This window comes from Macaca nemestrina, chromosome 1, assembly GCF_043159975.1.
Source record: "Macaca nemestrina isolate mMacNem1 chromosome 1, mMacNem.hap1, whole genome shotgun sequence".
Taxonomy (NCBI): Eukaryota; Metazoa; Chordata; class Mammalia; order Primates; family Cercopithecidae; genus Macaca; species Macaca nemestrina.
The window spans coordinates 18224739-18238834 of NC_092125.1; the positions used below are offsets into that span (position 1 = coordinate 18224739).

General features: G+C 37.4%; 1 protein-coding gene across 8 annotated transcripts in view; it reads left to right on the forward strand.

Annotated features, from left to right (window-relative positions):
- The window catches only part of LOC105499159 (tetratricopeptide repeat domain 13), a 102140-nt gene that overhangs the window by 21957 nt on the left and 66087 nt on the right, over positions 1-14096 (forward strand). For 4 of the 8 annotated variants that reach the window (XR_011610519.1, XM_011771639.2, XM_011771640.2 and 1 more), the window contains exons 3-5: positions 45-120; positions 4274-4344; positions 13241-13306. Coding sequence is in view for 7 of the 8 variants with exons in the window: in XM_011771639.2 (XP_011769941.1) it covers positions 45-120; positions 4274-4344; positions 13241-13306 (213 nt within the window). In the remaining variant the exon portion in view is untranslated. The remainder of the gene's footprint in view (positions 1-44; positions 121-4273; positions 4345-13240; positions 13307-14096) is intronic. The other 4 variants (XM_011771643.2, XM_011771644.2, XM_011771645.2 and 1 more) reach the window with 1 other exon arrangement.

A 14096-nucleotide genomic window follows, 5' to 3' on the forward strand; every position in this document is an offset into this window, starting at 1 on the left:
TTTGTGATAAGCTAAAATGTATGCTTCTTTTTTTTTTTTCCCAGAGCCAGGCCAAGTCTATTGCAGAACAGAAGAGATTTCCATTTGCCACTGATAATGACAGCACAAATGAAGAGTTAGGTAAGATTTGAATCTGGTAATATTCCTGTAATATTTGCCTCAAATTTTTGGTTAGATGCATAGCAGGAAGACAGGATGGTAAGATGTGGAGAGACTGGCTTTGCCAATTTGAGCTGTTTGATCTTGCATGGAGCATTCAGCCCTTGTGACATTCCATTTATTATATGTCAAAAAAAAAAAATGGTTTGGATGGAATAATCTGTTTCAGCTCTCCATTTCTATGGAAATTAATAATTATGGCAGTGAGGTCTTATGAGCTGTTCTGATTCAGTAAAAGGTTATTTGTGTGCTGTCATCAGTTGTGAGCAATGAAGAAGTGAAAGCAGAATAGAATCTCAGACTACCTACTTTTCTGTGTAGTGAAATAGCAATGTTGAAGTTATTTTAACTTAAACTTTATTTTACTCATTTGGCTAGTCATTTATTTTTGGGTCTAAGAATGTGGGTGTAGAAAAATTGAATTCATTCATATCTGCATGAGTCACATAGTTTGGTGTGTTCATTGCATGTTTTAAAACAGGCTGATTTTGTCAGTGTCAGATATGCACTGGGTGTGTTTCCCTCACTGTCTAGTGAGTTTACATTTGAAGAAGTGGAGACAAAATTGAATATAGGGCTGAGCAGTGCAACTGGGCAGTCTATTGAAGCACATGTTCTCGCATGGGGCCCAGTCGCCCAAAGCACCTGCAGGAATTCTTCTCTATCTAATTTAGGAATAATTATTTTATCCTTACCATGGCCATACATGTTTGATATTAAGATTAAGTGCTCCTTATACTGGCTTCTTTCCTGTTAGTGTAGGGTCTTCCTCTGTGGCCCAGGCTGGAGTGCAGTGGTACAATCATAGCTCACTACAACTTTGAACTGGGCTCGAATGATCTTCTTGCCTCAGGCTCCTGAATAAGTAGGATTACAGGTACACACCACAGTGCCTGGCTAATCTTTTTTTATTTTTTGTGGAGACCAGGACCCCCCATGTTGCCCAGGCTGGTATCAAACTCTTAGGCTCCAGGGATCTCCTGCCTTGGCCTCCCAGAGTGCTATTTTGAAAATGCTGATTACCTTGTGGTGATATTCTTTGAGGAGGCTTTGATGACTGCCCTTTAAGACATCAGATCTAGTCTTTTCTGAAGTCCTTGGATTCTACTTAGAGTAGTATTTATTAAATAATGGGTTCAGAGCCTGATATGTGCCAGGTCTGTTTTGTTCTCCAAGAATAATCCTAGTAGACCCTGGGGTAGTGTAGCGCCTGAGCTGGCTTACGATCTTTTGTACCCAGTATTTTGTCTTGAAAAAATGGCATCTGTGAACATATACATTGCTCAGAGATGTGGGGTTGCTGGTGAGTAGAGATTTCTGAGAGAAGTCCAGTTATACCAGCTTTTCCTTTATGTCTTTAGACTCCTACAGCAAAATTTAGATCCTAATAGTTATTTGTATTTGTACAAGATTTGGATTATGATTATTCTTTTTTTTTTTTGAGACAGAGTCTTGCTGTGTCACCCAGGCTGGAGTGCAGTGGCCCAATCTCGGCTCACTGCAAGCTTTGCCTTCCAGGTTCATGCCATTCTCCTGGCTCAGCCTCCTGAGTAGCTGGGACTACAGGCACCCACCACCAAGCCCGGCTAATTTTTTTGTATTTTTAGTAGAGACAGGGTTTCACTGTGTTAGCTAGGATGGTCTCGATCTCTTGACCTGGTGATCTGCCTGCCTCGGCCTCCCAAAGTGCTGGGATTATAGGTGTAAGCCACTGCGCCCAGCCGATTATTCTTTCATTAATAGATACTTCTGGTTTTGTTCACAAAATGTTGAGTTTTAGGTGGAGAGATTTGAAAACTGCATTTGATTTGAAGTGGAATTCAATCACTTCGATGTGGACAGCCATTTATTTTTTTATTTTTATTTTTATTTTTTTGGAGACGGAGTCTTGCTCTGTTGCCCAGGCTGGAGTGCAGTGGCCGGATCTCAGCTCACTGCAAGCTCTGCCTCCCGGGTTCAGGCCATTCTCCTGCCTCAGCCTCCCGAGTAGCTGGGACTACAGGCGCCCGCCGCCTCACCCGGCTAGTTTTTTGTATTTTTTAGTAGAGACGGGGTTTCACCGTTTTAGCCAGGATGGTCTCTATCTCCTGACCTTGTGATCCGCCCATCTCGGCCTCCCAAAGTGCTGGGATTACAGGCTTGAGCCACCGCGCCCGGCCCTGGACAGCCATTTAAATATGTTCCTAAAGTACAAAATTTATCTCTGAAAATCATATTTGTTTTTATGGCTCATTGATTGATTTGTTCATTCAACAGATATTTACTGATTATAGGATAATAAATAGGAAATAAAAATTTAGATTTGAAAGGAATCTTTAAGAAAATTTTCTACAGGCATATTAAGCAAGACCCAGACAGTTATGAGAAGTGACTGAGGTCCCCATGATCACACGGCTGGTGAGTGGCAGAGCCAGAATCCAAGCTCAGATCTTGGCTTTCTGCGCAATCGTCATCTTCCTGCATTCAAAGAAGTACAAGTTTATGTTTTTATCCATGTTCATCTGACCATTAAGGAATTTCAGCCACTTGGCCATCCCTCCAGTGCACAGTGGTTTGGGAACTGCCTTGAATTTTCTCAGCGTACCAGGCTCCCTGGGAGGTTAGGCTCCGGAGCCAGGCAGCTTGCTGCCTTCCTCTCACTCTCTGCTTATGGTCCTTGGACAGCTTGTTTAACCACTTTCTGCTTTATTTCCTTGTCTGCAAAATGGGGTTAATAATTGTACCTACCTCATTGCAGTGGAGGAGCAAATGAGTTAATACTGGTAAAGGATATTACTATGCCTGACACATATTAAGAATGCAATGCCTGTAAGCACTGTGATTCTTGCTGCTGTTTTCACTGCTAATATTACTGCCCCCATCCCCTGCAACCCCCGCCAAAACTAAAGGTATCCTCTGGTTACCCGGAGGTTAGCTAACTGAATGGTATCCATTGTCAGCATTCTGAACATGTATTTGGGCTTAATTTATCTTTCCAAAGAAAGTAGGGCAAAAGGGCTCTCTTTTTATTTTGAAGAGTGCCCCCAGAAGTGCTTATATTATTGTGGTGTTCAATATGAACTTTATTTTTACTTTATTGATTTATGAATATATTTTAAACTCTTTCTGCATTTCATATCTATTTCTGCTTTGTTTAATGTTTTTACTACTTTTAACTGTCAGGAAATATAAGCTCTTAATGACAGTAAAAGTTTTCGTTGCCCGTCGTCTTGAACACTTATTTGGTCCTAAAGGGTATTGCAGTAAAGTTTTACAGAAAAGCTTTTTTGCAAATAAATGTTATCAAAATAGTTATGTTGAGTGATGAATAAAATGTTTTTCAAGGATTTTGGGGGGCCTAAGGGTTAAGCAGTCAGGACAAATTTTATAGATAGTAATGTAATCTAGAAAATTCAAAGATTGTTTTTTGGATGGGTGGCAGAATTTAGTCAGAATATTGCTGTGTTTTCAGAGATTGTCCTGGCTCTAATTTCAAAATACCACTCTCCTAAACAATGTGATACAAAATGATTCATCTTTAGTGTATACTTTAAGTAGCGTTTTCACTATATTTTGAATGGAAGAAGTAGGAAAAAGACTGTCATTGCATTATGGTGGTTTGTATTATCCACAGTTAAGCATTATGTTAACATATTTGAGTCCCTGTTTTTGTTCTTACTAGGTAATTGGCAGTAAATTTAGCACTTTCAGGAATTGAAATTTGTGATGCTGTTTGGGTATTTCTCATAACATTCACAGTAAAAATCACATTGCCATGTTATGTGGACATTATTTAGGCTTATTACTAGCTTTTGTGATAGCTAGGAGACATCACAAAGGTTATTTGGGATCTGAAAATGAATGATGGGCTTAGAAAAAGATAAGTATCTCTTGTAGGCAGATATTTTATAGATGACTTTAACAATTTAAATCTAAATGGAATTGGAAGGCTGATTAGCAAGTGCAGAGTGGTGAAAGTGGAAGAATTCAGTGACACCTTATTAACTTCTAGGTTTTCTTTCACTGCTTCCAGTGCTTGGAGCTGCCTTTGGAGATTTACCAAAGAAGTTAGTTATTGATTCTAGTTTGAGCTACTTTATTCTTTCCTTTAATATTTTTGTATTTTGTTTCATAGCTATTGCTTACGTCTTGATTGGCAGTGGTCTCTATGATGAAGCAATACGGCATTTTTCAACAATGCTTCAGGTAATTTTTCTTCTTATTTATGGAATTTCGAGTTTATGGTCATGCCAAAATATGGACTAATGCACAGCTGAAGTGCTGTAATACAACGTGTTTTTAAATTATACAAGAAAGCGAAAGAAATTGGTATGGACTGAGCACTTTCTTGGTGCCAGGCCTTGTGACATGCTTTCATTTAATCTTTGAAAGATTTTAAATAAAACTTCATTTTAAATGAGAAAAAGGGAATCTAATCAGGTCAAGCAATTTACTCATAGTCTCCCGACCATCAAGTTGCAGAGATGGGATTCAAATGCAAGCTTTAAAAAAACATTAGCATCAGTTCACTTTCCTCTCTACCACAGTATCTCCCATGAGATATGGACACTGGAAATTCTTGAAATTCCAACTTATTTTCACACAGGAGTTGATCTTCATGATTAACTTAATTTCTACTCATACATATGTTTCTCACCTTAAAGTATAATTATGAGACTCCTTAATGAAGTATTGGGTCTTTACTGATTGGTGGCTGTGCTAAAGTCTAGTTAAGATAAAACATGCAAGCACTACATGTGTAAGAGTTGCAGAGAAGGCTGGTAGCTGCCCAACATCATTGGCCTTATATCTTGTATCATTATTTAACTGTATGCACTGTTGGTGCCTAACCATTTATTGATTGTTGATGTGTCTTTCCAGTAAAGTACAGTGAAGATGACGTGGATTTTAGAGCTAGAGATGCCTTAATTCTAATCCACTGTGCTTCCTGCTACCAAGTTATTTAAACTCCTGAGTTATGGAGATAATAATAACTACCTCCAAAAAAATTCTTTTTTCGTTTAAATGAAATATCCTATTAAAGTACTTAGTACCTAGTGCCTGGCACATAGTAAATGCTTAGTAAATTTTGGCTAGTCAAAGTACTGTTCTGGTATATTCATCTGTGTTAACCATAGCAAGTGCCAACAAATACCTTACAGTCTAGCAGGCAGACTTAATTTAAATGATCCACTTTGAAATGTTAGCTCTGCTTTTGTTTTCTCTTTAAAAGTAAGGTTAATTATATTGATAACATCTTCATTCTCAAACAATTGATGAGATATTTTTAGTTATTACTTTGAGGTCTTTGGATCCAAGGAGCAGTGTATTTGGGTGGTCATGTGGAACACTATTCTTCAGTGGAATTTAAAGTACAAAGGGTAGATTGTAGATAGTTTTAAAAATCACATTTCTATTAAGTATTGGCAATGTTATAAAAGGTAAGCAAACACTTTTACACAGTTAACACTTGATCCTGGTTTGAAAGGGAGGTTTTGATGCATTTATAGGAGCAAATATCAGTTAATTTAAGGCAACCAGGCTGGAGTGTAGAATCCAGCAGAAAATAGGAATTTGCAGATGTATTATTTTATTCAACTTTTTGAAAATGTTATTACCATTGTGGTTGAAGACAATATAATACTGTTAAAGAAAATATTTTAAATAATAAAAAATTTTCGAATTCTGCCACTTTAACATGTTTAAATTTTTTATTTATGCCTTTTCAAGGTATGCAGTTGTTTTATAATCTGAATGTATGTACTGTTTTGTATTACTTTTTCACTTAATTCTATGCTATAAATGTTTTTCAGTATTTTTCTACAATCTTATTTTTAATGGCTCTATAATATGCCTTTGTTTTGTCCATTTATAGTTGTAAGACATTTCTCTTGCAGTTATGTTCAGAAAGTATATTAGCATTTTTCTCTTGGTGCAAAGAAGATAATGTATTGAAATGTGATACCGCATTTTCATCAATCTGTGATACAATGGGTTGCTTTCAGCTGGGAAATCTCTCTTTGAGAATGTGTGGATTATAAGGTTGGACTGCTTTACTGGCATTTCAGACTATCGATGGGGCAGGGATGAAGGCAGTGGAAAGTTCAAATGCAGAAGAATGAACTGGGTGGTCATGTATAACATATTTTTATATAGCAGCAAGAATGCCCTTGGCTTTCCTGCTGGTGCTTTTCTCGGTGATTTCTCTTCCCTTACCCTTTACCTCAGTGCTTCCCAGCTCTTTCCACATCATGGCACATGTGGAAATAATATTTGCATGGCACATGGGTAAGCAAGAATAATTTGGAGGCATCCAGATAAAGCTTTGTGAAAATCTGTCACATTTTCTTTATATTTTATGACTGATAAGAAATAGAAAATTCGAAGATTCTACACTCCAGCTAGAGAGCAAGAACCTGTCTCTGAAAAAAAGAAAGGAAATACCAAGATTCGATGTTAAATGCTAACATTGTTTTCAAAAATTTTAATAAGAAACTTGATCCTACTTTTCTGGACAAAACTTTTCTATATTCGAGTTTATGTTTGAAAGTGATGCACACAGTCTCTGTTTGAGTTTTCTGTTGATTTCATCAAATTCTCGATAGCTAGTGTCATCAAGACACTATAAAAGTAGGTGGTAGCAAATGTCCAAAGAATAGTTCTTGCTGCTTCTCCAATTGACTGAAACTCCTTTTTTCATCATGAATCATAATTTGCATAAATCAGTCTCTTTAAATTATATATTACACATATGATTATTCTCTAAATCTAATTACTCTTTTCTTTTTTGTTTTGTTTGTTTTTTCTTTTGTTGGCAAACGTAGTGATAAAATTTCTTGCAGTATGAAATACATTTTTATCTCAATCATACTTTTTCATATCCAATATTTCAGAATAGTGATAAAGCTTTTCTTCAAGTATATACAGATGTTGCTGTACTACTTTTCATTCTTCAGGTTGTTCCTGAACTAAATATCACTTGAGAACCATTTTTCTCTGTATATGCTAATACATTTTTACCTGTTCCTTGCAGGACCTTCTAGATATGCAAAAATGCAGTATTTTTAAGCCAGTAGATGACTTTTAACAGATCTACAAAGTGGTAGCTATTCATGCACAGATTTTTTGTTTTTTTTGAGTTCATTAACTCTTGGCAAAATTTTTTTTTTTTTTTTAATGAGACAGCTCATGAACTCCAGTATGAAGCAGCAGAGCATGGAATATGATTCTGTTTATAGAATCAGGCAACAAATGGGGACTCGGGGGCTTGGATTTTATTAGAATTGCTATTTTGATAAGCTCATTTAATATGAATTTCAAATCTACATATAAAGGGTACTTTAACTCCAGAATGACTTTTTGATATAAAGCTCTTATACCTTTCCTGTTGTCTTGGTTTCACCAGCAGGTGACAAACCTGGGAAATATTTCCATAATCCTCGGTGTTTCAAAGTGTTTATTGGAATGTGTATTCCCTGTGGTTTGATTTTCCTTTACAGAAGTATCAAGGTTTCTAACTGAGCACAATGACAGGGTTTAATAGATGTCGGTCTGCATTGGAAACTCTTGATTTTTAAAGCTTATGAGTTAGTGTTGCCTCTATGCCAATGCCCTGAAGTCACTTCCACGTGTGTCAATGCATCAATAATAGTGTTCTTGAGTTGAAAAGTAGAACTTTTTCCTGATTTCTGTGTTGCTTTGGTCCCCATGCAGGGATGGGTATAACATAAATGCTTCAACAATTTTATGAGGCAATTTGGCCTTTGCTTCATTGTGTGATCTTGAGCTCATCTGATTTTGATCTGATTCCAGTGGAACTGAACTTGTAAAAGAACATTATTTCTTATTTTACATTAGCATACAAAATTGAAAACATTCCTCTGCACAGAATTTTTAATAACATCCTTTATGCAGATACATGTGTTCATCACTTAGGTGAAATCTAATCCTCTTTACATTGCTTATCTACTGACTGTTTCGACTTGTTTGTTTTTAGATCCAGTGACTTTCCAGTTTTAATAAAAAGCCAGCCTTATAGTGGTAAATACTGTAAAATTTAAAGTCACTATATAAGTAATAAAATGAGAATAATATATTAGACTTTTTTTTTGAGAATTGAGACATCTAAGTAGACACAACACCATTTAGGCAACTGTTATACCATGATTTTGCAGTTGCATAAAGTAAAATTGGAAGAATGAAGTATTCATTTTCATTTCACTCTTTTTAAGTTTAAGAGTATAGAAACTTTTTAAAGAAACTTTTGAAAAAGTTTCTGAAAACTTTATAAAGTATAAATATTATAAAAATATTTTGAAAAATTGCTCTTCAGAGCCTAATTTGTTTTTAGAAATAAACATTGGTTTTTATTTGGAAAAACCCAGAAATTTACTATGGCATTCCATAAAGAAAAGTTTTTGGCTTTTTAGCTAATGATAGAAAAAATAATAAATAAAGTATCAACTATTAAAAGTAATAAAATCTGTTACTTAAATTTAGGAACGCTTGATACTGGACTGTAGATATAACAGCCACAGTAAGTATATGTCCTTCTTGACTGTTAGGAAAAAATTCTAAAAAGAAAGAATAAATTGGGCCGGGCGCGGTGGCTCAGGCCTGTAATCTCATCTCTTTGGGAGGACGAAGCGGGTGGATCATGAGGTCAGGAGATCAAGACCATCCTGGCTAACACGGTGAAACCCCATTTCTACTAAAAATACCGAAACAAAACTAGCCAGGCGTGGTGGCGGGCGCCTGTAGTCCCAGCTACTCGGGAGGCTGAAGCGGGAGAACAGTGTGAACCCGGAAGGCAGAGCTTGCAGTGAGCCGAGATCGCGCCACTGCACTGGGCCACAGAGTAAGACTCCGTCTCAAAAATAAATAAATAAATAATAAATAAATAAACAGAAAGAATAAATTGAATACAGAAAACCTAAATACTTTACAGATAAGCACAGTAATCAATTCAGTGCTGTAGTAATGATGAGACCATGGGGTGACTTGAGGGGAGGCCCATGCGAGGGGCTCTGTTGTGGGGCACACATCCAATCCTGCAGTCAAGATGATGATGGCTACCTTTAGGAAGTTGTCAGTGTTCGGATATTTCAGTTGTTGCAAACTTGAATGACTGGGTTTTTTTTGGTTTGTTTCTTTTTTGTTATTAAGTTTAAAATTTTTATTGCTACAAAAATGTTCTAACTGCAAGAGCTGGAGGCCCACCATACATTAATCACTGTGGTATATCTGTCATAGAGCTTTGCCTTCCTGTTATCCTGGATCGGGTTCTTGTTTTCCATTGACTGCACCCCACTATTATTAGCCATGTTGTCCTGCTTGCTTCCCCTTTGGGAAGAACAGGCTTAACAGAGCTGACTTTGATCTGGTAGGTGAATCTCTTGTCTTCTGTGTTGGTTTTTGCTTGCTATTCCTAGTAGGTGGCAAGAATAGCATGGCTTTGTGTGGTATTCCTAGTGCATGGAACCTGAGATAGCTAACAGTAGGCCCTTAGTAAATAATCGTGGAATGAGTGGCTGACATCCATACAGTGTACAGTGGGATAAAGGAGAAGGAGCATATTTATTTTCTAGGGGAGTCTGCAAGGAATCCACAGGTGGTGTTTGAGCTTAGACTTAAGGGATGAAAGGAATTTCATGGGGACCAAGGCAATGGGTGAGTGTTTCAGACAGAGGGGATAGCATTTGCAAATGCACTGCATTTGGGAAAGCATCTTGTATGTAGGGAATTATTAAATAGTTCTGATTTCTGGGGTATGAAATGAAGCTGGGTGTGGTGGCTCATGCCTGTAACCCCAGCATGTTGGGAGGTTGAAGCAGGAGGATCGCTTGAGCCCGGGAGTTTGAGACCAGCCTGGGCAACAAAGTGAGACCTCCATCTCTACAAAAAAATTCTAAAATAGCCTGAGGTGGGAGCATCACCTGAGCCCAGGAGTTTGAGGCTGTAGTGAATTAGGCTTGCACCACGGCACTCTAGCATGGGTGACAGAGTGAGACCCTGTCTTTATGAAAAAAAAAAGAAAAAAAAAAAGAGGAAGGAGATGAGGCTTAACAGTAAGGCAGGAAAATGATTAATATTTTCTGCAGAGCCATTTAGATGTTACTTTTTTTTTTTTTTTTTTTTTGTGGGTTGCTGCCCTTTAGTGGGTCCTGAAATTAATTGACAAGTTAAGATTAACACTTTTTTTTTTTAAGTGAAATATGCTGGACTAGAGAATATCAGATTCCATAGTGTACAGTAAGTCCTAGGTGTAACCTAGTGAAACTGTTTTCTAATACGTGTGTGTATATATCGTGCACATGTGTATGTGTGTACTGGGTTGTAATGTAAAATGTATTTCAGTGATTTGGAGTTGAAAAAGTTTGAATGTCACAGTATTAGGTGTTGGGGAGTCACTGAATAATTTCAATTACGGAAGTGATATGATGAGACCTTAGTGTTAGATAACTCTTGGTGTGTATCTGGAGAATAGATGGGAAGAAATGAGAACAGGTAAGGTGATCACAATATCCTAGGTGAGAGAAGAAGGCTTAGAATAGGGTAGTGGCTGATGGAGTGGGCGGGTGGATGCTGATCTGTTCAGGAGGTGAGATGGCCAGGATTTAGTGAGGGGTGTGTGAGCTGAAGAGCAGGAGGATACCAGAGCACCAGCCCCGGCCATGGGTGTGCGGGGATGCCAGTTGTATTAGTAGAATAACTGCTTATTTACATATTTTTCTGTTTCACCTCTTGGTCATCTGGAGTAAAGTTTTTTCTCAGTTAGGAGAAAAGCAGCTCAGATAATATATTTTGAACCATAACAAATCTGAGCATAGGTTTGGTTCTTCCTGGAGATCGATGTTACCTTAAGCAAGCTTGTCCAACCCATGGGCCAGATGCAGCCCAGGATGGCTTTGAACGTGGCTCAACACAGCTTTGTAAAGTTTCTTAAAACATTATGAGATCTTTTTTTTTTTTTTAACTCATTAGCTATCATTAGTGTTAAAGTATTTTATGTGTGACCTAAGACAGTTCTTCTTCCATTGTGGCCCAGGGAAGCTAAAAGATTGGACACCCCTGCTCTAGAGGATGAGCTCCCTGGGCTCACTGACTCCCACACCAGCCTGGCCAGGGTTCTGTTCAACCATTGACTGTTCTGTCTTCTGGCTTTTTTTGCTACAGAAAAGCATGAAGCCAGTATTACTTTTAATTCCTCAATAGGTTCCCTTTTATCCTGCTCCCCTTTTCCCCCTGACACCTGTATCCTTTCTCCATCCAAACAACTTATTCTGCCTTCCTTTAAGCCAGGAAAAATATTTCAGCGTTTAAAGTTCTTATCTCTGGGGGGCAGGCTTATAGGGCTCCTTTACTTTCTGCTTGGTACTTTTCTTCATTTTCTGAAATTTTTACAGTGAAACATGTATTACTTAAAACATATTTTTTTCTGGTTATAAATGAGCATGTCTGTTTTAAACAATTAACAGGAATATAACAATGTATTAAGTGCAATGGGAATATATCTAGTAATCTCACTCCCCAGAGGAAATTCCTGGTAGCATTTTGGAGAGTTTCTTTCTGTGCACATAATGGCTCATACAATCATGTATAAGTATGATTTATGAAATGTAAATACCATCTTTCTGTAGGTCTATAACATGTACTGTTCCCCGCCCCACTTAGCAAATAGCATGGCGACCTCTATGCCAGTTACATATAAGTTATAACCTATAAATCCAGAACTTTATAGGGGCCAGGGAGGTAACATGAGCAAAGAGAGTTGGCACAGTGTGGCTGCGATGGGTAGGCCCTGTGGTGAACTGATGGACTTGTACCTCTCATCTAAAGAGACAGCCAGTGCTTAGCTCTAGTCAAGTATTTATTGCTGTGTGAGAATGCCAACATGTGGGCCTATGTTTGTTGAATCTTTTGATGTTCTAAGATAAGCTAGAAACCTAAAATTGTTTAGTTTAAATTTTCCAATTTTTCATACACCATGTAGTCCAATCTGCTGTCTGGGTTGTGGCTAGTGATATGCCGGTTTACCACTGGATATAGATGCATCTCATTCTATTGAGTAGCTTTTAAGAAAATTTAAATGAGTGTTATCTTCTCCTTTATTTTTTCCCATTTACTCATCATTGAAGTGGATGTGTTCATTTTCTACAATACTGGCAGATACCCTAGCTCAGATATGAAACTGAACAATAGATTAATCTATCAAGTTTTTGCAAAGTTTCTTTCTGGAGAATCCAGTGCTGTTCTATGAAATCCCTTAGCAGTGCAATACTTCCACCCAGGACCTTATAGCCAGAGGTGGCTGTTTATTCTTCTTTCTTAACTGTATAGCAAACCATTCAGAGAAGTAAAAATTGTAGAGGCTAAATGTAGATGAGAGGCAATTTCATTCACTCACCAGCTAACCTGTATGTAAGGAAGGACTCAATGGCCGGGATCAACAGATGTTTTGTCCTTGGTCCTAATAGGTGTTTCTTCCACCTATTCTGCAATCTGGATTGCAGAATAACCAGAGAAAGCATGAGAGCAGGCTACAAAAAGAGTCTGGTTTTTTATTTCGACCCATTAGTATGAAGGGTTGGATTAATTTCCAGCAGATTTCAGCGCAGCCTCATTTCTAGTTCGTCATTGTATTGGCACTGAGTGGTTCTTTCCTCTTCAGGTTATTTCATGGATATATGAAAGGAAACACACTAGTTACAGGCATTACCCAATCCTTTGCTCACATCTCTTTACCCCTCTGAGCCGCCTTCTTCTCTGTAAGACATGATTGCTGATGCTGCCAGAGTTGTTGAGAGGATTGCATTTTAAATAGGATGACTCTGTGAAAGAAACCAGCATATTGCTCTGTAATGTTGGTTCCCTTCTCCTCTCTTTATTATTTCTTTCAACATGAAACTTTTATCACATTTCATTTAAATGAGCTTTAAGAATATAGACTTTTCAGGTTGGAGACTGCATATTGACTTATGAGTGGTGGTAGCATAAAGAAGTAGAGCTGTCACTTGTGGCATTAACGTGCTTTAAGCAGAAACTGATTTTTTGTTTTGTTTTGTTTATGGTTTTTGACGTGTTTCTGTTTTGGTCTGACTAGGAGGAGCCTGATCTGGTTAGTGCAATTTATGGCCGAGGGATAGCCTATGGAAAGAAGGGACTACATGTGAGTATGTAATAGTTACGATTGCCATAGCGCCTACATGATCTGACACAGACCAGGGTTTTGCTAGAACTGCTACTGTTCATTGACCCTTGATGGCATGTGGAGTGGTATCTATCGTTCCAGTTCACAGATGAGAAAATGGCAGCTAGTAAGTGGTGGACTGGGGATTTCCACCCAGATCTTCTGAAGTAAACTTTGATAAACTGGATAGACTAAGAAAAGCATGAGAACCTGCTTGCATTCCTAAGAGATATTCAATGGTCCAAGTGGAGACTGGGCATCAATAGTGAACTAGGACTTAGAGTTTGAGTTCCTTTCACAATTATTAAAGGTTGATGAAAGAACAAAAGGTTTTTTTAAAGTGTGTAAAATTTATTTTTATTTGTTATATTTTATACTTTTTGCACATAGGTATAATATATTTGTAGCTGTAATCAAATTATTCCCCTTATTTCTTTGAGGAAGGCTGGAGGAGGACTATAATAATCATATTTTACACAAGCAAAGGTACTACGGTATAAAAATGAAGACTCCTGAAATTATATAGTAAATCACGAAATGGTGTAAGTTCAGTTTTCCAAATTTTTAGTCTAGGACATTATATGCAAACTTTTTCTATTGTCTTATTGTATACTAAAAATATTTGTGTGAAATTGTGCTTTGAGAGAGCAATACCACTTTTGCAACTTTTACATTAAAAATATTAAATGTTTAACATTTTTATTTTATTACAATTTATAACATATTACAATTAATATTGTACTAACCTTGTGCTGGCCCACTGGAGAAA